We start from the raw sequence: 24,132 nt of genomic DNA, 5'->3' as shown, positions 1-24,132 counted from the left end.
GAACCAGCAGAGGGGAAGATGTCTCTCCATCTGTCTCCGTCTCCCTCCCACCCTCTGCCCTTCAAAGGAAATGAAAATAAATCAGAGCAAAACATTGAGAACGACACAAGAGAAGCCAAGCACTCCTAGACCCTCTGTGGTTTAGCTGAAAATGTGTCCTTTCTCAGGAAACTTGGGTATCACTGACTACAGAGAGCAGCGCTGGCTGATGCTGTTGACCCCACCTGGATTACAAATGGCCTGCTTCCACCCCAACTCATCAGCCAGGCCACACTGTGGGAATGCTCCCCGTGTGCTTGTGGAGGGAGCAGAACCTTCCAAAGAGATAGCCTGGTTTGTTATTAGTCCGCTTTTCTATGTCTTCAGCGTGCAGGCACATACATCTACAATTCGCCTCACACCTCACACCATTCCACAGAAGGAGCTCGGCAAAGCAACTCAGGGCTGAATTAATAGCATCAGTTGTAGTTCTGTCCTGGGAGGCTGTGTACCAAGACCTCCAAGTCTCTGAGCAGCTTCCCAAGGGGTAAAAGCCACAGTGAAAATACCAGCCCACTCTCAGAGTTACAGAATGGCAGAAGAGGAAAATGCAATGACATCTACCCGTTGCTGTGACCCAACAGAGAATCTGATGTGACAGCCTGCCCCGTGGGAGGTACTGATTGCACTCTATGCACTCCCACCGCCTGCAGGAGACCATGCCAAGCTGCAACAGCCTCCTGCCCACACAGTGAAGAAGAGAGTGGCCACAGTTGGGGGCAGACACCGCTTGCAGCCTCCTGCATGCACTGGGGTGGCCACGGTGGTGTGGCTGCACCACAGTGACTAACAGCAGGCCCCATGGCCAGAGGAGATCAGGCTGTGAGGACAGGAATGGGTGTAGGCCACCAGGAGGCTGACCCAGGTAGGGCTGCTCCACAGCTCAACAGACTCAGGCACTGGGTCTTATCAGATCAAACTCTGACCACAGGAACAGCAGGCTGTCAGCAGCAGGCCGCCCTCAAGGGCCCACCCCACCCCTCTGCCCTTGGCCGAAAGTCCCCTCTTGGCAGGAGGAGCTGCAGCCAGTGTGTAGGTCTGGGAGCCCCTGGTGTGGTGCAGTTGTGCCTCAGGGTCTGGGGTGACTGTGCCCCATGAAGAGGTGTGGAGAACAGGCCACTGACACATAATGATGTGGGGGTTACAAGCTGGTGGTCTCCTGGGCCCCTGAAATTCTAGACTGTGGGGTGTAGACACACAAACCCACACTCACTTAGAAAATGAGTCCCCCCACTTCTCATCAGACTCAAAAGAACTCATGCCCCGCCCCCACTTCACCCCACCACTACCAAAACCAGTTAAGAACCATTATTCCTGAAGTTCCTCCTGACAGGTAACTAATGGGACCCAGGGTAGGGGTGGCGCGGTGGCCCAGCTGTGCAGCGATGGCTGGAGGGGAACAGAAAGGGCCATCTTGGGTGGTGCTCCAGTGTCGGTGCTGTTGCCAGGGACCCCTGGCCAGCATCAGAGCCAGCACTTCCATCTCCCAGCCTCCCAAAAGGACCTCATGCCCATTCCCATGTCCCCAGCACTGGCCTCGGGACACAGCTGCAGAGGTGCGGCCCTGGACATCAGCAGGACCATCTGACCCCGTGGCAGTCGCTCCCCTCAGGAGGGTTACCCAAGGGTTAACAGGAAGGAACCTGGAAGGCCACATTGGACCCCGGCACTTAGCTGAACATTTTCTGGGAAACCCCTGCATCTGGCTTTGGGTCAGGCAGGAGTTAAAGGTTTCCTGAGAGTCTGTGTAACCGGACCCAGAGGCAGCTGTGGGTTCTGCCTGCCTCTCCCTGGGGAAGGGCTAGAAGGCAGCTCCATCCTCCTGGAAATGTGGTAGCTGCCAGAGCTGAGAGTTGTTAAAAAAAAAAATCCTCCTCTGGGCTGCATTTATATAAATCATGATTCAGCAGGAAACTGCCTTCACTCTTCCCCTCCAAACCCTCTCAACACAGGAGAGAGTTTCGGTTTTCACGGATGAAGCGGTTCTCTGCTTCCCCAACTCTCAGTGCTATGTCTCTGAACCTCCTGGACAAAGGAGTTCATGAGCTCAGCAGGGAGGGGAGGAGTGGGGGGGGGGGGAGAGGGAGGAGGGTGCAGGCCTCGGCCTGGCTGGCAGGCCCGGCAGCCTCATTTCTGACCACAAGGCAGGCGCAAATTGCCCACAGCTGTGCTCGAAAAGCTGAAAAGCTGTACTTTAAAAGACCCTTCCCCCTCCCCTGAGGTCAGCATCGCCCCTCTCTAATCTGAGCAGACACCTCCAGCACCTCCTGCCTTTGTGCTAGGCTGTGCACCCCCTGCAGCCCAAGCTGGCCTGCTGTTCCCTGGGCCCCCCAGGGCCTCCCCACCCAGGTCTCAAGCCTGAGGCTAGGGAAGGGGGCATGCAAGGAAGCAGAAGCCCCACTCACACCCCCACCCCAGGCCTGATGTGAGCGCCAGGCACGCAGAGCACAGGACTTCCGGAGCCTGGGTGCTGGCTGGGTGCCACCTGGCTCTCCTCTCTGTACAAAGAGTTCCTCTTTCTGGGGAGGCTCTAAATCCCCCAGCCTTTTGATCGCTGCTGCATCACGGGTCAGCTGTGGTGCCTGCCCCAGGAGGGGCCGCCCAAAGGAGCTGAACTCAGCAGTGATGGCGTCATCAGCAGCCCCTCCCCCTCCCGGGCTCAGCACGGGACCCTGCAGCAGTTACCAGACCTGAAGGCTCTCCTGGCACAGCCGGGCACCCTCAGCCTTCCCCCCAGGTGGCTGACGACGACATTCCAGCCAAGTCCAGCTCTCTCCCAGCTGTCCCTCTTTGCCTGCACCCTTCACAGTTCGGAGTGGTTGTCTTCGGTGTGCTTTTTCTCCCAATCACACAGAAGGGTCATGTCCCACCCTGACCCCCAGCTCAACCACCACCTACACCTCCTGACTTGCCCACCCTCTGAGAATCTGCTAACCGCCCACACCCCCATCCCAGCCAGCAGCGACTCTTCCACAGGCCACATCTGGGGAGGAGGCGCAAACTAAGGTCCACGCGACTCCCCAAGTGCTCAGGCCCAAAAGACTTGACACTTGCCCTTGTTTAGATCCTAAACCTACTTAGCATGAATCCCCAGAGCTCCAGGCCAACAGTACCTTCGAGATGTAGGTCAGCTGCAAAGATCCAACAGCTCCGGAACCAACTGCCAGGTTCTGAAAGACACAGGTTTTTCATTTTAAGGAAGATGCCACATGAGACAGCAGTACAGCACTGAGAGACAGAAATGGAGATTCCAGGTGTGCTCTGGCTTTGAACCATTCTTCCTCCCCCTTTCCGCACCTGCAAAGCAGTGATAACAACTCAGGTCCTTGATGGAAGCTATTGTTATTTATTTATCTCTTCACTGAGGTTCTGGTACAGTGGTTAAACGCAAGTGCTCTGCCAGTGGACTGTCAACGACTTCTTTAACCACGGAGCCTGTGTCTTCCCTTTGGTAAAAATGGGGATGATGACAACACGAGAGGGTTGTCACAATGACTTCTACATTTAAGAGCTCTTGGAATTGTCCCAGGCCTGAAGCAGATTCCCAACAAGTGTTAGCTGCTAGGGTTTCTCTACCCCGTTTGCTCTGATCTTGTTTACTTTGTCCAGTTCCATGCCCCTCCAAAATCCTTTTTGTAACATGGAGTACAAAAATCATATCATATGGAAATAAATAATTTATTTTTCCAGCCCACTTCACGGGACCATCATGAGAACCGCATGAAGTGATTGAAGTGATGTCCGTACACCATTGTCGCTCCCCCTCTTCGTGGAGGAACGACACAGGACCCTGCGCTGTTCTTTCGTCTGCTCGGCCCTCCCCGGGTTTGCTGCTGGTTCTTCCCGGGTTGGCTACTATCCCTTCCACCTCCGTGGAAGGGCAGTTCCCCCTGGCCGCATTCCCCACTTCCGCAGGGGAGCGGCACACCGCCGGCCGGCTCGTCTCGGGGGCTGCACGGGTGTTCCTTCAGCTAGATGTTCCCCTTAGATGTTCCTGGTGCATGCCGTCTCTCTCCTCCTTTATAGTCCTCCTCCGCCAATCCTAACTCGGCTGCCCACACGCCGAGTACGCTGCTCTCCTCCAATCAGGAGCAGCTCCTGCTGTTTATTGGTTGAACTGGAGGCAGCTGTGCGGAAGCTGTTTACTTCTCTCCCAGCGCCATATTGTGGGAGAGCAGATGCATAGAATAAGTCTTAATTCCAGTAACTCAGTCTAGTCCGGTTTGCTCCCCACACACCATAAAGCACTACGTCGGCATAGTATTAAAACAGCAAGACACAGGCGCTGTGCCTGGAAACGTATGCAACCTTGACATCACCTCTTTCGCTTTTTAATATCCCCATTTTTGGGGATGAAGCAATGAAACCACAGGGACAGAAACATTACAGGGTAACAGCCAGGATTAGAAATCACAGCTGTGGCGTTTCCCATGTATTATCTAGAAAATCCACTCTCTCATGAACCTGAGAATCTGTCCGTAGCTCCTGGTGACCTCGTCAATTGTGCCACAAGGAGCTGGCATTGCAGCATACCAGGTTAAGCCACCACCTGAGATGCCAGCATCCCATATGGGAACTTTGGTTTAAGTCCTGGCTGCTCTGCTTCTGATCCAGCTCTTCTGCTCAGGCTCCAACGAAAGCAGCAGCAAATGGTCCAAGTACCTGGATCCCTGCCTACCCATCTGGAAGACCCAGATGGAATTTCTGGCTCCTGGCTTCAGTCTGACCCAGCCCCAACTGTTGCAGCCATTTGGGTAGCGAACCAGCAGGTGAAGATTCTCTCTCTCTCTCTCTCAATCTGTGTGTGTGTATGCATGTGTCTCCTTCTCTCTCTGCCACCCCGCCTTAAAAAGAAAAGAAAGGGGCCGGCGCTGTGGAGCAGTGGGTTAACGCCCTGGCCTGAAGTGCCAGCATCCCATATGGGTGCTGGTTCTAGTCCCGGCTGCTCTACTTCTGATCCAGCTCTCTGCTATGGCCTGGGAAAGCAGTGGAAAATGACCCAAGTCCTTGGGCCCCTGCACCCACGAGGGAGAACTGAAGAATCTCCTGGCTCCTGGCTTCAGATCAGCACAGCTCTGGCGGTTGCGGCCATCTGGGGAGTGAACCAGCAGAAGGAAGACCTTTCTCTCTGTCTCTACCTCTTTCTGTAACTCTTTCAAATAAATAAAATAAATCTCTAAAAAAATAAAAAAGAAAAAGAAAGGAACCTTAAGACACTAGAATTGTAGTAAGAGACTCTCCATCTCCCTCCTTTGGCACGTGGACCAGTGAGTCAAGACTCTGCCTTCAGTAGCCAGACCAACATTTGACACGTGGATGACCTTTACATTTGATTTCCAACCACACAGCAATTTTCTAACATTTTTTTCAGGAAAAGTCCTATCGTGTAAGGAGAGACAGGCCTTGTAACTCCTAGATCAGAGTCCAGAGAGAAGCCACCGCTCCCCAAAAGGCACACGAGTGATGGGCACTGCCCTAGAGATGGGTAAAGGGAACTCGGCTCTGTTAGACTTCCCAAAGCTGGCCTCCTGGTAGCCCAGGGAGCCACGGGCCTCTGCCGGAGGCTGAACATCTGTTCCACTCCCACCCTGTTCTGCAGCTGAGGATGGTGAATTATGAGCAAGAGGAACTGTCCAGGGCCACAAAATCAGTGGCAGAGCCTCAACTAAAGTCCAGTCTCCCAGCTTCCAGGCCTACTCCCAAGAAGCAGCAGGGCGTAACTCAGGGAGCCGGAGCTGCGGGAATTCCAACTGTACCGGGGCAGCTCCCCTTCCCTCCCACAGGTCCCAGGGCTGCTCTCACACAGAGGCACGGCCCAGAGGCCTCCAGAGCCCCGTCGTGAACTGTGAGCTAAGAAGTGAGATTTGGAGCGCCATTCAGATGGGACCCGTGCAGAACACAGAATGACAGATACAACGATAGATACAGTACACAGATACTGGTCATACTGCAGCTACTTCATCCGCTGTGCCCATGCAGGCTGCTCCGTGCCCTGTCCCCTGCCTCGCAGCTCTCCGGGTTCAGAGAGCAGCATACGGTAGCAGCTCTGCAGGCCAGGATACCCCAGAGGCCAGGGTGGGGAGTCCTCACCCCTTTCACCCACACCCCACCCAGGCAGCTCCTGGGCTCAGATGCACCCCTGTCCACCAGCGAGAAGCCAGGGAAATATGACGAATGTCTGAAAACACTGCTGCCCCCACCCCTCACCCCTTCATGCACTCCACCCAAAGAACACATGATCCCCGGGGCTTGATCCAAAGTGACGCTCAGTGTCCACTGCAGTTACTGGACCTAGAAAATTAATGGTGACAGCTCACTGCCACAGTAGCACACGGGCAACCCCCTGGCAGACAGTTCTTGATGAAGGAAGACTGGGCCAAGATGCCTGAGCTGAGGGCCAGGCGGCCAGATGTCCGAGCAGGAACCCAGGGAGGCTGGGGATCAGAGCAAATGGGGGAGCCCCGGCCCCAGCTCTGACTTCTCCGGGCAAAGAGCAAACTCTTTCACAAAGCCTGCCCTACCCACCCAGCCTGCCCCGACCTCGCCTCTCTGAATTCATGACACAGATCCTTTCCGGCTCTGGTGCATGCCAGAATCCGTTGGGGAGCTTCTCTGCAAAAGCCCAGGTCCCAGCTTCTGCTGCGAAACAGAGAATCAGAATCAAGTGTCCCGTTCCCCAGGGGCAGGCCGTGGCCTAGCAGTGAGGTTGCACACATCCCATATGGGCCTGATTCCAGCTTCCAGCTAAAGCAGACCCTGGCAGGGAGAAATGATGGCTCAAGTAATTGGGTTCCTACAACCATGGGAGATCTGGATTGAATTCCAGGCTTCCACTTGGTCCAGTCCTGGCCTTTGTGGGCATTTGGGGAATAAAGCAGTAGATGAAACTGTTCTCCCCCAACCCCTCTTTCTGCCTCTCAAATAAAAAAAAATAAGAATAAAAATGTTCCCCAGTGATCCCTAAATAGGTCCAAGTTTAAGAATACTGGTCTGGGGCCAGCACTGTGGCTCAGCGAGTTAAAAGCTGTGGCCTGCAGTGTCAGCGTCCCTCTCAGGCACTGGTTTGAGTCCCAGCTGCTCCACTTTTGATCCAGCTCCTGCAATGGCCTGGAGAAAGCAGCAGAGGATGGCCCAAGTGTGTGGGGCCCTGCACCCATGTGGGAGATGTGGAAGAAGCTCCTGGCTCCCAATCCTGGTTGTTGCAGCCATTTGGGGAGTGAACCAGCAGATGGAAGATATCTCTCTCTCATTCTGCCTCTCAAATAAACAAATCTTTATATATATATAAAGAACAGCTGGTCTACAGTGCAAGAATCTAACCCTATATTCTACATTCAAGCACATATTTTTTTAAAAAATATTTATTTATTTGAAAGGCAGAGTTACAGAGCAAGAGAGAGGAGAAACAAGAGAGAGAGAAAGAGAGAAATCTTTCCATCTCCTGGTTCCCTCCCCAGATTGCCACAATGGTCAGTGCTGGACTAGGTAGTAGCCAGGGGCCAGGAGCTTCATCTGGTTCTCCCATGTGGGTTGCAGGGGCTCAAACACTTGGGACATCTTCTGCTGCTTTTCCCAGTCCATCCACAGGGAGCTGGACTGGAAGTGGAGCAACCAGGACATGAACTGGCGTCCATATGGGATGCCGGCATCACAGGCAGCGGCTTTACCTGCAATGCCATAACACCGGCCTCCTGGAGGACATTTTTTTGAATGTTTAAGTCTCCTCTTAGTAAGCTAAGCATACGGAGGATACAGATAGAGTCACTGCTTTCCACAGCACACTCCTCAGTTTTCAATGATAATGATGCCTGCTTGGTGGGGACATCCCCACTCCATCCCATTAAAAAGAAAAACACACATAAAGTACTGGACGACCAGTGCAGCTTCTGCCCACCGTTGGCACAACGTGTTTCTCTAGGAAGACATCTCCTGGGTTCCAAAGTGGGACTGAGAAGGCGGAGTGTGGGAGGTGATGGATCGCATCAGGTTCCAGGGTGCTGCCCCATGACAGAATCACAAGGTAGAGGAAGAGTGTGCCCCTGGGTCTCTCTGCGTCCTGCTGGCCATGGGCACCCCCTTCTGGGCACATTCTGCTACCCTCATCAGACTCCAGAATACCAGGGCCACTGATCTTGCACTGTGAGCCTCCCAAACTGTGAGCCAAAATCAACCTTCCTCCTTCCTAAGAAGTGCCTCTCGGGGATTTTAGTTAACAAACGGCTCACTAATACATGTATGATTCAGCAGGGGTGACTTGGAGAAAAAATTGTAATTGACATGTAATAATGATACATGTTTATGGGGTATGAACTAAAAGACTCATTTATTTTGGCCCAAAAGGCCCAGCACTGGCTGTTGTGGCCATCTGGGGAGTGAACCAAAGAATGAAAGATCTCTCTCTGTCTCTTTCTCTCTCTGTAACTCTGAATTTCAAATAAATAAATAAATCTTTTTTTAAAAAAATTGAAATACAGGGCCAGAGCTGTGGCTCAGTGGGTTAAAGCCCCAGCCTGTACTCCAGGATCCCATATGGGCACCGGCTCAAGTCCTGGCTGTTCCACTTCCGATCCAGCTCTGCTGTAGCCTGGGAAAGCAGTAGATGGCCCAAGTCCTTGGGCCCCTGCACCCACATGGGAGACCTGGAAGAAGCTCCTGGCTCTTGGCTTCAGATCAGCTCAGCTCTGCCCATTGCGGTCATCTGGGGAGTGAACCAGTGGATGGAAGACCTCTGTCTCTCTGTCTCTACCTCTCTCTGTAACTCTGTCTTTCAAATAAATAAAATAAATATTTTTAAAAAAATTGAAATACACACATATTGAGAGTCTTCAGAAGGTCCATGAAAATATGTATAATGAAAAAAAAAAAAAAACTGGCTGGCACCGCGGCTCACTAGGCTAATCCTCCACCTTGCGGCGCCAGCACACCGGCTTCTAGTCCCGGTCAGGGCGCCGGATTCTGTCCCGGTTGCCCCTCTTCCAGGCCAGCTCTCTGCTGTGGCCAGGGAGTGCAGTGGAGGATGGCCCAAGTGCTTGGGCCCTGCACCCCATGGGAGACCAGAAGCACCTGGCTCCTGCCATCGGATCAGCGCAGTGCACCGGCCGCAGCGCTCCGGCCACGGCGGCCATTGGAGGGTGAACCAACGGCAAAGGAAGACCTTTCTCTCTGTCTCTCTCTCTCACTGTCCACTCTGTCTGTCAAAAACAAACAAACAAACAAACAAAAAAAAACTATGAATGCATTTTTAGTAGACTGTATTTATCTTTTAATTCCATTCCAACATGTACCAACAATGTACGATGATCACATCTGGTATAACCATAACTACAAACATTTGTCATTTCTCTGTGTTGGGAACATTCAAAATCTTCCCTACTAGATATTTTGATAAATGCAACTAATTGTTGTCAGCCACAGTTGCCTTACTATGCTACAGAACCTGGGAAAGTTTTTAACAACACACACACACACACACACACACACACACACACCGCTCCCTTCTGCTGGTTCACTTCCCAAATGCCCCCAGAGGGAGGGCCTGGGCTGGGGCTGAAGCCAGGAGTCGGGAACTCAATCTAGGTCTCCCATGTAGGTGCAGGAACCCAATCACTTGAGCCATCACTGCCACTACCGCCTCCCAGGGCCTTCATTAGGAGAAAGCAGGAGTCAGGAGCCAGAGTCAGGACTTGAATCCCAGTTCTCCAACGCAGGAAACGGCAATCCCAACCACCAGGCTGAATGCCCCTGGGAATATTTTTAAGCACACTGATCCCCTGGGTTGTAAGTGACGTGGGACAGGGACCCAGCACTGCAGGCTGTTCCAGCCCTCAGGTGACAGCACCGCTCCTCCAGGTCAGAGAGCCAGTGCTGCCCACACCAGCTGGCCCTGCTCACTGCACGGCAGCTGTGAGAGAAAAGGCCACACCCAGCCTGCAGCCACAGGGACGCAGTCAACAGGGAGGAGGAAGGGAAGAGGAGGGCCAGGGTGGGGAGGGAGAACGAGACCCTGTTCCAGACACGGCTGGCAGCCACCCGCATGAGGCTGTCTAACCAGGAGCAGCCGAGTTGTTTCTTGGACTTCTAACATTTCCAGAGCAGTGCGGGGCCCAGGACAGGCTCCTGTTACAAGGCTGATGGCTTTATGACGTCACTGTCAATGTCTTCTTTTCTGCCACTAGGGACCTTGAAGGAGTCCTCTCCCTAGAAGACCCAAGTATAGACTTAAATTCACAGAGGGGCTGGCATTGTGGCACAGTGGATTAAGCCACCACCTGCAGTAACAGCATCCCATATGGGCACCAGTTCATGTCCTGGCTGCTCCACTTCTAATCCAGCTCCCTGCCAACGCACCTGGAAAAGCAGTGGAAGGTGGTCCACGTACGTGGGCCCCTGCCACCCACGTGGGAGACCAGGATAGAGTTCCTGGCTTCCAACTTTGGCCTGGCCCAGCCCCAGCCACTGTGTCCATTTAGGAAGTGAACCAGCAGATGGAAGATCTCTCTTTCTATCTCTTTCTCTTCCTCTGTGACTCTGCATTCCAAATAAATAAATGTCTTTTTAAAAATTCACAAAATGTCAGCCCTAAGAGGGTCTGCTGACTTCATTCGCCACACAAGTGCTCTGAGGCTCAGCTGGGGAAGTGACTTCCTCATGCAGTCAGATGAACACAGGGTTACCACTCCTAACACCCATCTGGAGCTTGGTCGGACAGAAGGAAGCCCATACGTATTTATGGGCTGGGCTTGCTGCTAGGAACTTTCACACATTGTCCCTTAACCCTATACAACCCATGTGACAGTCATGCACACCCAAGCCCTGCTGATTCCCAAATCCTTCAAGGCCACACCACCTCCCACAAGTTGATCATCAACAAAAGGCAAATACCAGAGCAGGACCAGCAGGGCTACACCAGAGGAAGCTGCCCAAAACTGGGCAGGGCAGGAACTAGTCCAACTGGCTGTCGCGTGCCAAACTCCACAAGGCCAGGGATTCAGAGAGCAGAAGTGGGGAAGGAAGGGGAGATGCTGGCACCTCCTCACGTTCTGACATTCCCAGGGGTGCCCAGTAGACAGCAAGGCACACAGCAGGTGCTACAAACCAGCTCTCTGCTTCTCGAGAGGGAAGGAGGAGGAAGGCGAATGGATGTGGCAATCCCACCACGAGCGCACACGCCAACACGGCTGGCTGCCAGCGGAAACCATAGCTAAACTGCCAAACGCCAAGGCCATCTGGGCTCACTGAAAAGAACTTGCCTAAGGAGAATGATGTGAAGTGTCCCCTTACCAAAGTCCCCTCCCTGGCACAAGAATAACCAAAAGGAAAATAACCCAGCATCAGGAGGCCCGGGCAGTGGCTTCACCGCCGTGGCCAATACATCTTGTCCCCTCTACCCTGAAGCTCCACTTCCTGATACTAACTTAAGGAAACAGGAAACATCCATGGCTTTACTCCTTATTCTTTCGGTTCCGCATCATGAGCCGCCGTGCTGGTTTCATGCTTTCATCCCGTTGTCTGGGTGTCTAGTTCTGGTCGACACCCACTAGCACCAGCCCAAGGCAGGCTGTGCTACATGCTGTCTAAGTCTCTTGGCCAGCACATCCCTAGGCCCCTTTATTTCCTTCTGCCAACCTGGCAATAGAGACTTATAGGCGTAGGCTCCAGAAAACCGGCAGCATACAGGTAGGTCCCCAGACTCTGGCTCCTGGCAAGCTGAATGGTTCTAAAACCATAACCTGTAGAAGCCATCCCTGGCTCTTTGTCCTCCCCTCCACCCAGCAGCCCCATGTTCTCTGCAGTCAGGCACTAAACTCTCAGGGACTGAACTTCCCCCTTCTGCCAGGCACCAAGCCTGCTTTTTTCTTCCTTTGGTCTGTGCTCCAGAAAATCCACCATGCAGCCCCTCTGCCAAGCTGTCTGCTTTGTCTTAGAGACACAGTTTTATTTAGCAATAAATTATATAACAAATATACACAATTAATAATTCATTAATAATAATAAAATAGCATTCTTGGGGCAAGCATTTGGCCTAGCAGCTAAGACATCAGTGAAGATGTGCAAGCCCCGCATCAGGGTGCCTGAGCCTGGTATCTCATTCTGGCTCCTGACTCGTTTCCTGCCAATGCAGACCCCGGGAGGCAACAGTGATGGCTCAAGTAATTGGGCCCCTGCCACTCACGTAGAGACCTGGACTGAGCTCAGGCCCCTGGCCCTGCCCCAGCTGTTGTAGGTATATGAAGACTGAAGAAGCACATGGGAAGATCTGTTCTCTTCTCTCCTCCCCTCCCCTCCCCTTCTCTCTCTCTCTCCCCCCCCTTAAAATAAATAAATAAAATGGCATTCTTCCGTACATAATTAGCTACATAAACATATATGGATGCAGATGAGATTTATTAAGCAAATGTTGAAGGTTAAAAGTTAAGGCAAAATATAACAATAGAACAAAAGAGAGTTTTAAGAAAACTCATGGCCGCCATCATCATGGTTTTGCAACAGTAAAATCACTGAGAAGTTTCACAGCTTCTACTTTTTAGCTGCTTGGACTGTAACACCAAGTAGTGCTATTAACATGATTATCCCAAAGTGCTTCTTAGATTTTAATTTTTTTTTTAATTTAGACAAACTGTGTCCTGTTATAAAGACACACCTTGTTTTAAAAATAAGTTAGTATGGAAAACACAAAAAAAATTATACTTACATCCCCTGGGGGTGACCATTAGCAGACAAGAAGGAAGAAAATCCACAAATAACTTAATTCTAAAAAATTTTTTAATAATTTTATCCTTGGCACAATTTGTATTTCATGAAAACACAAATCTATTGCTTAAAATCTTCTTTTGGGATTTTTCCCCCAAAAGATTCTGCATTCATATTCTAATGCAAATAAAGTCACACAACAATTCCTCTTAACCCTTGAATTCAGGTCTGTATGGGCAGTTAATATGCTAATTACCAGAACATATCCACAAATTAAAAATACTTTGTCCAAACAACTGAAACTCGTTGTGATGTTGTGTATATGCAGAATGCCTCTGGATAGACACACAAGAAACTCAGGGGCCAAAAGCCAGGAAGGGACTTGTCATCACAGCCATGCCCCCAGATTTTCAGCTTTGTGGCACGTGCACATACCATTATTGACCATTTTTAAGTGTTTATGTTGGTTCTCTCACCAAGTGCTTGCAAGGGGTTAGGGCTGGGCCAGGCTGAACTTGGAAGCTGGGAACTCAATCCAGATCTTCCATATGGGTGGCAGGGACCCGAGGGTTTGAACTACCGCCACTTCCTCTTAGGGTCTACAGTAGGCAAGAAGCTGGAGTCAGGAGCAGAGCCAGGTGTTGAAGCCCAGCACCCCAATATGGGGCTCTTAACCTGTTTTTGTTCTCTGGTCTACATGTCTGCTCCATCATTTTTCAAAGGAAGTTATTTCCTGATTTTTGGCATTTTGACAGGGTGAAGTAAATGATACAAAAGTAGTTTCAATATTGCTGGATTTCAGCTAAATTTTGCTTAGAAAGTTTCCTTATACAGAAAATGTAATTTACAAAAACAGGAGTTTTCCCTAGCCTTGAAGACAGCAGTATTGCCCATTATAATATCCCACGTGTTTGTATTCTCCTGACTAAAATGCAGTCAAATTACGTCTTATTGTCAACACTGCTGAAGTTCTGTCTCTACCAATGGAAAGAACTGCTTTCAGCTAATTAAAAAAGAGAAAAAGCAAAGGGCTTTCACTGTGGTTTCAGCTACCCGGACAGATGCAATCCCTCTGAACACTGTGATCATGATCCATAATTCACACTGTGCCCTTTGCAAAGAACAGCATCTAAATATTGATGGCAGGGAGGAGGCAGAAAATACCTGTCCCAGAGTACACGTGACAATAACAACAAAGTAGTGCAATGTTCTTTCAGCCACCTGTGCACCCTCTGTTTCAGGCCATATAATTGAGTCTTGCAAAGAACGTAGCCACATGCAGGTTAGGAAGGTTGCTGTGTGACTAACCCCATTGCCACCTACTCTAAGTCACTGGAATGAAGTACAGCAGCCCTACTTAAGGAGTTCCATCTCCTCTAACATAATAGGGACCCACGTTAAATTAAAATACAAGTGCTACAGCCATTATATCCTAGTCATGTTCTAAGGAAAATACAGCCAATGGTTGTTTCTATTAGTTTACTCCCCAAATGGCCACAATGGCCAGAGTTAGACCAATCCAAGGCCAGGAGCCAAGAGCTTCTTCTGGGTCTCCCACATGGCTACAGGGCCCAAGCACTTGGGTCATCTTCCAGTGCTTTCCCAGGCCATAAAGCAGAGAGCTGGATTGGAAGAGGAGCAGCCAGGACATGAACCAGCACCTATATGGAATGCTGGCACTGTAGGCGGAGGATTCACCTTCTAGGCCACAGCACTGGCCCCGTAAGTAAATGTTTAAAAAGGAATTATCTAAGTGTTCGCAAAAGATGTATCATTCTTGGGTTCTTTGAAATTAATTTTCTAAAAAAAGTGAAATTTTAAAAAATAAAATTAAAATAATAAAAATTTGTTTGCAAGCAAGATGAACAAGCTTTAGAGAGAGATCTGCAGTGTGATATTGTGCCTACAGACAGTAATATGGTGCTGTGTACTTAAAAATTGATCAAGAGGGTAGATCTCATGCTTAATGTTCTTCCTACAACAACCACCACCAAAAAGTGCTTCCTTGATACTTTCAGCATATTAATTTTTAAATGCATTAGATAAATCAGCAGCCATAGTCAATAATATTGGGCCAGGGCCTGTCCAGCATGGCACACACAAACCCGGCTCTCAGGATGACTGCTGGCCCAGGCTAACACCCACGCTCGTGACCTCTGCCTGAGCTCCACACTGCCTCCTCAGCTCTCTGCACATTCCCGAGGAACACCTTCCTCACGCAGAACTCGCCAAGACACCTCATCTCTCTCTGAGGACCCCAACCTCACACACCCCTCCAACCAGGGGTGCACCCTTCCCTCCTCGGCCTCCACAGTGACAGCTGATCCCCTCATCTTCCTCTTCACCTCTACTTAAGGGAAGGGACACAGAACAAGTTAAACAGATGTTGTAAGTGAACACCTCACACCCCAGAAACCTACGCACATGTGAGCGCTCTGGAGTATTCATGACTCCAATCCCACCCACCCATCAGCAGCTGGTGCCTCACGTTCACAGCAGCCAAAACACGGAATCAGCAAAGGTGTCCATCATCAGATGAACGGATAAAGAAAATGTGGTCTAGACACACGATGGAATATTTTACACACCTATATCACGGCAAGCCAGCTGCAATCTACCACTTCCTGAGAAAATGTAAGGAATACCCAGCCACCAGCCACAGGTTCTGTTTGCTAATTCAAACTCAAAGCAGGCTCTGCCGGCTGTCTGGAAGGGGCAAGGTTCTGCCCAGGCAGGGCGGGTCTGGTGGAGAGGCTGACCTCAGAGAGCCCAGTACGGTGGCCTGAGGCATGGAACCTAAGGTTACGGCAGGTTCTAGGTGCAAGTGACAATCGAATCAGAGGGTAGGTCAGAGCTAGGGGAATCCTGACAATTAGCAATGTCCAAGATCAGGTTTCAGCTCCACTCCCAACTCCAGCTTCCTGCTAATGCAGACTGTGGAAGGCAGCAGGTAGATAGCTCAAGTACTTGGGTCCCAGCCACCCATGGGGGACATCTAGATAATTTCCAGCTGCCAGCTCCCAGGCTTTGGCCTGAGGCCATTGCAGGCATTTGGGGAGTGAACCAGCAGATGGGAACTGTCAGTCTGTCTCTGATTCTCAAATTAAACAAAAAAATAATTTGGGGGGGCAGTATTGTGCAGGTTAAGCCACTGACTGGCACACTGGCATCCCACATGGGCAGTGGTTCATGTCCCAGCTGCTCCACTTCCGATGCAGCTCCCTGCTAATGCACCTGGGAAACACCTGCCACCCACATGTGAGACCCAGTAGAAGCTCCTGGCTTCAGCCTGGCCCAGCTCTTGTGGCCATTTGGGAGTGAATTAGCAGACAGAATCTCTCTCTCTCTGTCTCTCCTCACTTTCGGTATTCTGCCTCTCAAATAATAAATTTTTTAAAAAATAATACTTTTAGAAAGACTAGCCCTCATGGAAGGCATGATCCAAAACAGGTAAATCAAGACAAAAATCCATTCAACTAGGGCCGGCATTGTGGTGTAGTGGGTAAAGCAGCTGCCTGCAGTGCCAGCATCCCATATGGGCACCAGTTTGACTCCTGGCTGCTCCACTTCTGATCCAGCTCTCTGCTGTGGCCTGGGAAAGCAGTAGAAGATGGCCCACGTCCTTGGGCCCCTGCACCCACATTTGAGACCCTGGAGAAGCTCCTGGCTCCTGGCTTTGGATCGGCGCAGCTCTGGCCACTGCAGCCAGTTGGGGAGTGAAACCAGCGGATGGAAGACCTCTCTCTCTCTCTCTCTCTCTCTCTCTCTCTGCCTCTCCTTCTCTCTGTGTGTAACTCTGTGTAAATAAATAAATTAAAAAAAATACATTCAAATGACTTGCGGTAAGCTAGCAAGTGAATGGGAGAAGGTACACAAAGCAGGGAAAATGGAAAAGGAAGGGTAAGACTCAGGGACCACAAGTCACCCAGGCTAACTCTAGGCATGCAGAAGCCTCATGTACCAGCAACAGACTCTACTCCAAGCTCCTCCGACAGTGCCAAAAGAGGTACCTTAAATGATTCCTTCCTTCCTTCCTTCTGCCATGGATCTGTGACCTGGTGATGAGCACCCGTGCAGGGCCGAGGCAGGGAAAACCACAGTGCAGGGCACAAAGGCAGGAGTTCCAGGTGCAGCAGAAGCTGTGACAATGCCCGTGCGTGGGATTCACTCTGAATACTCAACACTTCAAATGAGAGTGAGTGACAGCTGTATCGGGGATGAGAGAGAGTGACAGCTGTATGGGGTGAAACATGGAGTGTGGTTCTGCTCGGGGCTCTTTCCTGGAGGAGGCGATTAGCAGCAACTGACTTCACAGCCATCATTTCCAAAAAACAAACGTCGAAGGCCTCCGGGGGGACAGGTGCCCGGACAACGAGCTAGGGACGCACACAACGTCTTCCACTCCCCCACTCAGACTGTCCTCCACGCGGGGAACAGGTGCCCGGACAACGAGCTAGGGACGCACACAACGTCTTCCACTCCCCCACTCAGACTGTCCTCCACGCGGGGGACAGGTGCCCGGACAACGAGCTAGGGACGCACACAGCGTCTTCCACTCCCCCACTCAGACTGTCCTCCACGCGGCCTTCTGAATCACAGCCAAGTACCAGGCCCCACTGGCCATGACCTGGGATCTTGCTGTTCTGGGGCCATGCCAGTCTTTGTGGCCCAACCTCACCAAACTGCTCTGGGACACAGGGAAGGAAAAGCGCCAAGAGCACTCAGATCCCAGATCAGGCGCAGAGCAGCTTGTCCCAGACCCGTGATGCCTTCTGGGACTCCCGGGCATAGGGATAAAACTTGGGTGGCCCTTATCTTTCTGCCTGATCTCCACAAAATGCTAAACAAGTCACCTAACTCTGGTTGTGTCCTTGTCGGGGGGCGGAGAGGTTTTCATTCTGCCAAGGGCCAACTGGATATTTTTTTTTTATTTTTTTTTTGACAGGCAGAGTGGACAGTGAGAGAGACAGAGAGAAAGGTCTTCCTTTGCCGTTGGTTCACCCTCCAATGGCCGCCGTGGCCGGCGCGCTGTGGCCGGTGTACCGCGCTGATCCGATGGCAGGAGCCAGGTGCTTCTCCTGGTCTCCCATGGGGTGCAGGGCCCAAGCACTTGGGCCATCCTCCACTGCACTCCCTGGCCACAGCAGAGAGCTGGCCTGGAAGAGGGGCAACCGGGACAGAATCCGGCGCCCCGACCGGGACTAGAACCCGGTGTGCTGGCGCCGCAAGGCGGAGGATTAGCCTAGTGAGCCGCGGCGCCGGCCCCAACTGGATATTTATAACATCATTCATGGGCCATACATAATTATCAACTTAAAAAATAGCCTGCTATATAGATTTATTGAATTTCTAGTCCCCCCCGCGGTAGCCTTGGCAGAACCAGACCAGACAATTCTCTGGGCCTCCTCCGGCCCGCAGGCTGGGACGCTCTCCACCCCCGCCTTGGCCCATCGCGATGTGTGACAGTTTTCCCATCTGCAGCATGAAGAAGCAATACCAGGTGACCTCCAAAGTCACCTCCAACGCAGCCTTCTATGACTTTCTGACTCAGAAGTAGTCCAACACTGGTCCAGCTCAGGGAGCCAGGACACATTCTCCACTGGGGAGGGGCCCCAGACTGGAAGAGCAGGAGCAGCGAGCAGGCCACAGCCCTGATGAGAGACAGGAAACAGGCCAGGCCTTGGAGCCCAGATCCAGCCTGGCTGGCCCCTGCCTGGCTTTCGCAAGTGTGAAACCCTGGTGTGTGCAAAAAGACATAGGATCCCCAGAGTCAGGAGGGCTTTCTGCTCTGCGAGCTAAGATCTGAGATGGGCTTCTTTGTGTGTATTTGTGTGTACATAGGTTGTGTGTGTCGCTCCCCCTCTTCGTGGAGGAATGACACAGGACCCTGCGCTGTTCTTTCGTCTGCTCGGCCCTCCCCGGGTTTGCTGCTGGTTCTTCCCGGGTTGGCTACTATCCCTTCCACCTCCGTGGAACGGCAGTTCCCCCTGGCCACATTCCCCACTTCCGCAGGGGAGCGGCACACCGCTGGCCGGCTCTTCTCGGGGGCTGCACAGGTGTTCCTTCAGCTAGATGTTCCCCTTAGATGTTCCTGGTGCGTGCCGTCTCTCTCCTCCTTTATAGTCCTCCTCTGCCAATCCCAACTCGGCTGCCCACATGCCGAGTACGCTGCTCTCCTCCAATCAGGAGCAAGTCCTACAGTTTATTGGTTGAACTGGAGGCAGCTGGGTAGAAGCTGTTTACTCCTCTCCCAGCGCCATATTGTGGGAGAGCAGGTGCATAGAATAAGTCTTAATTCCAGTAACAGTATAGTCCGAGCTGCTCCCCACAGATCCCCCTTTCTTTTTATTTTTTGGCGTTGATACGCGCCTGTCTTCGGTGTCCCGCGGCACACACTCTGCTCTACTTGCTAGAGTTGCCACAGGTTCTTACAAGTCCTATCAATCAGGCAAACCGAATCCGGGTCCTCTCTTCGCCATGTTGTGAGGAGGTTTTTAGGCGCTGATGCGTGCCTGTGTTCGGTGCCCTGCAGCGCATGCTCTGCTCTGCCTGCAGGGCCTTACAAGCCCTAACAATCAGGCAAACCGAATCCAAGCCTTCTCATTGCCATATTGTGGGGGAGACTTATTAGTGTTGGTTCGTGCCTATCTTCGGTGACCTGCAGCTCATACTCTGGTCGAGCTGCTTGCTGGTGCTTACCGCCTTAATCAGGCAGACCGAATCCAAGCCTCCTAATTGCTGTGTTGTGGGGAGGCCTTACTGATGTTAATTCGTGCCTGTCTTCGGTGACCTGCGGCGCATAAGCTGCTAGCCGCCCGCAGGTGCTCATCGCCTCACTTAATCAGGCAGACCGAATCCAAGCTTTCTCATTGCCATGTTGAGGGGAGGCCTTTCTATTTCTCTATTTCTCTATCTCCGGGCATTCCTATTTCCCCCATTTTACTTCTATCTTCCAGCATTCCTATTTCTCTCATTTTACTTCTGAACTTCTGTTTCTCTTATCCCCGCGGCCTCCCGGTGCCTCGCCCTGCCGGCAGCTTCACGGCTCCACGCGGCTTCCCGGCGCCTCGCCCCGCCAGCGGGCTCCGCCCCGAGGCTGCTTCTCGGCGCCTCGCCGGCTCTGAGCCGCTTCAGCCCGCGCCTCTCTCATCTGTGTGGCTTTGCGGCTCTGCGCGGCTCGGCTTTGCGCGCACACTCCGCGGTCTCCGCGCTAGCCCCGCGTTCCCTATGTACTTGTGCCCCACACGCTCTCTGCGCGCGGCAGCCTCTGCGAACCACACAGCGTCAGCTCACGTCTCCGCCACTAGCATTCAATCTAAGTTCCCTGGGCTAGCCTGGCGAATTCAACCCAGCTTACGTCTCCGCCCCACGGTTTGGCTTCCCGTCCTTTGCTCCCCAGGCTAATCAGACGGATCCCAACCAGGCTTACGTTTCCGCTTCTGGTTTTAACTTTTCGCCCCCTATTCCCGGGCTAACTTGAGAATCCCAAAGTGGCTTTCGTTTCCGCCTCGGCCTGCCCCCCGCGGCTTCAATTTCTCTAACATTTTTCTCTACCCGGTATGTTTCCCCAAGCTTTCCTCCAACAATATTCCTCCCTCATTTCTCCTGGCCTCTCCCCACAGTCCGTATCCGAGTCTGTTTGTTCTAGCTTTCACTTTCGCTTTCGACCTTAGAGATTTCTCCCAGCTTCCCCCCGTAGTCCGTAGTCCGAATCTATGCCTAGGCTTTCAATAGCTTCTTCCGGCACCCTTTTCGTCCGGCTATTCCCTAGGCTGTTTGCTAGTCTCTCTCTCCGGTATTTTCCCAGTTCTTCCCTCCTAGGTTTCCTATCCGTCCTGGGTTTCCTATCCGAGCTAGGTTTCCTATCCGAGTCACGGCACCATTATGTCGCTCCCCCTCTTCGTGGAGGAACGACACAGGACCCTGCGCTGTTCTTTTGTCTGCTCGGCCCTCCCCGGGTTTGCTGCTGGTTCTTCCCGGGTTGGCTACTATCCCTTCCACCTCCGTGGAACGGCAGTTCCCCCTGGCCACATTCCCCACTTCCGCAGGGGAGCGGCACACCGCCGGCCGGCTCTTCTCGGGGGCTGCACAGGTGTTCCTTCAGCTAGATGTTCCCCTTAGATGTTCCTGGTGCGTGCCGTCTCTCTCCTCCTTTATAGTCCTCCTCTGCCAATCCCAACTCGGCTGCCCACACGCCGAGTACGCTGCTCTCCTCCAATCAGGAGCAAGTCCTACAGTTTATTGGTTGAACTGGAGGCAGCTGGGTAGAAGCTGTTTACTCCTCTCCCAGCGCCATATTGTGGGAGAGCAGGTGCATAGAATAAGTCTTAATTCCAGTAACAGTATAGTCCGAGCTGCTCCCCACAGTGTGTGTGTGCGCGCACACAAGGGAAGGGTGGTGTTCCCCCACCTTCTGACCAGTAGCAGGTTGGAGGTACCCAAGTCACAAAGCCCCAAAGGCTAAGCCCACGTGCTCCCTCCCGGGCAGCAGTGGCCAGCCAGCACCCTGGCCCTCCCCCTTTGCCGCTCACCTGGGGGTTGTCCATGTACCAGAGAAGGCAGTTGGCCTGGGTGTCCAGAATAAAGTACCTCCGCAGGAACCTGCCGCTGTTCTCATTCTCCTCGATGTCCAGAAACCCACAGATCCGGTTCTGCCGATCCACATAAGGCATTCCTGGGCTCTGCTCATAGCACCCTGCGTGGCAGGAGGGAGGCGCTGGTGAGGAGGGGAAGCAGGCTGTGCCTGGGCACCTGGTGCAGGCACCTCTCTCTGCTCGGCTTGACTGGGAGAAGCCGAGCAGCGCTCCACCCCAGACAGACCCTAGAAACCCCTCTCGGCCCTGAAAGCAGTCGTTAACATCCGCTCACATGTCCTGAGCCGTCTTTCCCGGTTGTGTCAACACAGCATCGGGCACCTTCCCTTAGAGGATGTAAGCCTGGATCCCAGATCAGGGGCCTGGGTTCACATCCCATTGGTGTGCCCAGATTAGTGAGCCTTCCCGCCCCCTCCACCCTCACCTAGTAGCTCTTATAGATGGGCTAGACTGTGTCCCCTCAAAACCGATATGCCCAAGTCCAAACGCCCAGCACCTCGAAATGTGACTTATAAGGGGACCTCAAGATGCACACGGAACAATGGAATTAAACAGGAATTTTATTGGGGCCAGTGTTGTGCTGCTTAACTTCCTATCCAGCTCCCTGCTAATGCACCTGGCTGGGGAGGCAGCAGAAGATGGCCCAAGTCCTTGGGTCCCTGCACCCATGTGGGAGACCTGGATGGAGTTCCAGGATCCTAGCTTCAGCCTGGTCCAGTCCCTGCCATCTGGGGAGTGAACCAGCCCATGAAAGATCTCTGTCTCTGTCTCTCCCTCTCTGTCACTGTGCCTTTAGAACAAAATTAAAAAAAAAAAAACCTTAAAAAAAAGGTAGCTTTATTCTAGTGCAAGAAAGGTTGAGGGATAAGCATTTGGTGCTGTGGTTAAGACACCACTTGGGGGGCCGGCGCTGTGGTGCACTGGGTAAAGCCGCCACCTGCAGTGCTGGCATCCCATATGGGTGCTGCTGGTTCAAGTGCTCCACTTCCAATCCAGGTCTCTGCTAATGTGCCTAGGAAAACAGTGGAGGACAGCCCAAGTCCTTGGGCCCCTGCACCCAGGTGGGAGACCTGGAAAAAGCTCCAGTCTCCAGTCTGGCCTGGGGAGTGAACCAGCAGATAGAAGACCTCTCTCTTTCTCTCTCTCTCTTTCTGCCTCTGCCTCTCTGTAACTCTGCCTTTCAAATAAATAAATAAATCTTAAAAAAAAAAAAAAGACACCATTTGGGAAGCTCGCATCCCATATGGAAGTACCTGGGTTTGAATTACAGCTCTGCTCTCCCTGCTAATGCACACCTTGGGTGGCAGCAGGTGATGGCTCAAGTACTTGGGCCCCTGCCATCCAGGTGGGAGACAGACCGAGCTCCAGGCTCCTGCCTTAGGCCTGGTCCCAGCCTGCTGCTGCAGACATCTGGGAGTGAACCAGCAGAAGAAAACTCTTTCTCCCTAGCTCTCTCCCTTTATCCCTCTGCCTTTCAAATAAAGAAGAATAAATAGGTTTCTGTTTTTAATTCTAAACCACCTTCCTTTCAAAAAGGTTTTTAAAAGCCGGCGCCGCGGCTCACTAGGCTAATCCTCCGCCTTGCGGCGCCAGCACACCGGGTTCTAGTCCCAGTCGGGGAACCGGATTCTGTCCTGGTTGCCCCTCTTCCAGGCCAGCTCTCTGCTGTGGCCAGGGAGTGCAGTGGAGGATGGCCCAAGTCCTTGGGCCCTGCACCCCATGGGAGACCAGGAGAAGCACCTGGCTCCTGCCTTCGGATCAGCGCAGTGTGCCGACTGCGGCGGCCATTGGAGGGTGAACCAACGGCAAAAGAAGACCTTTCTCTCTGTCTCTCTCTCACTGTCCACTCTGCCTGTCAAAAAAAAAAAAAAAAAGGTTTTAAAAAAAAAGTGAAATGACTTTTTTTGTAAAAAAAAAAAAGTTTGAAATCCAGGGCTAGTTTTTTGGTAATACACATTTTCTATAAACTTTCCCAAGACCCTCTGTGTATGCATGGATTTAAAAGTGTTTACACCTGAATAAACTTATCTTTTCAGTCCATGTTCCATAAACTTCTTTTTTAAAAAGATTTATTTATTTATTTGCAGGATGAGTTACAGAGAGGCAGAGGCAGAGAGAGAGAGAGAGAGGTCTTCCATTCGCTGATTCAGTCCCCAGATGGCCACAAAGGCCAGAGCTGTGTCCATCCAAAGCCAGGAGCCAGGAGATTTTTCTGAGTCTCCCACATGGGTGCAGGGGCCCAAGGCCTTGGGCCATCTTCTACTGCTTTCCCAGGCCAAAGCAGAGAGCTGGATCAGAAGTGGAGCAGCCAGGACTCGAACTGGAGCTCATATGGGATGCTGGCACTGCAGGCGGCGGCTTTACCTGCTACGCCACAGTGCTGGCCCCTCCATGAACTTCTTGAAGTGCCTTCATATTTGGAGACTTGACTTTAAGGAGGTAAATTAAGTTCACACAAAGTTATGAGGCGGGCCCTGGCCCTTGGTCAGACATCTTCTAAGAAGAAATCTGGACACGGATAGGCACAGAGAAAGACAATGCCAGAAGCCCAGAAGCCCCTCAGAACTGCAAGAAGGAGGACTCAGAAGAAAGCGCCAAGCCCTGGGATCTCTGGTGACATGATCTGAGCCGCAGCCCCGAGCCAGCCTCCCATCCCCTGTGACTTCCCTGGGCCTCCCAGGAGCCAAGGCAATGTGTACTCTCTTCTTCTTACAGGCAGCAAGGCATAGCCATCCCACCAGGGTTACAAAACACCATGTGACACTCAGAGTTCTAAGGACAGTCAACTCCCACCATTTTGCTCCAACAG

The 24,132-nt window shown here is 52.1% G+C and overlaps 1 protein-coding gene across 3 annotated transcripts in view; it reads right to left on the bottom strand.

Moving 5' to 3' along the window:
* PLEKHA2 (pleckstrin homology domain containing A2) overlaps positions 1-24,132 on the bottom strand; it is a 108,296-nt gene that overhangs the window by 35,349 nt on the left and 48,815 nt on the right. For all 3 annotated transcript variants that reach the window (XM_008273961.4, XM_008273960.4, XM_002720775.5), the window contains 2 exons: positions 21,261-21,424; positions 3,153-3,209 (listed from right to left, as the gene is read on the bottom strand). In XM_008273961.4, coding sequence (XP_008272183.1) covers positions 3,153-3,209; positions 21,261-21,401 — 198 coding nt within the window. In that variant the 5' untranslated portion in view covers positions 21,402-21,424. The remainder of the gene's footprint in view (positions 1-3,152; positions 3,210-21,260; positions 21,425-24,132) is intronic.

The sequence above is a fragment of the Oryctolagus cuniculus genome, chromosome 2 (genome assembly GCF_964237555.1).
Source record: "Oryctolagus cuniculus chromosome 2, mOryCun1.1, whole genome shotgun sequence".
Lineage (NCBI taxonomy): Eukaryota > Metazoa > Chordata > Mammalia > Lagomorpha > Leporidae > Oryctolagus > Oryctolagus cuniculus.
Note: the sequence above shows the minus strand (reverse complement) of the source record. Positions and strands in the feature narration are given on the sequence as shown.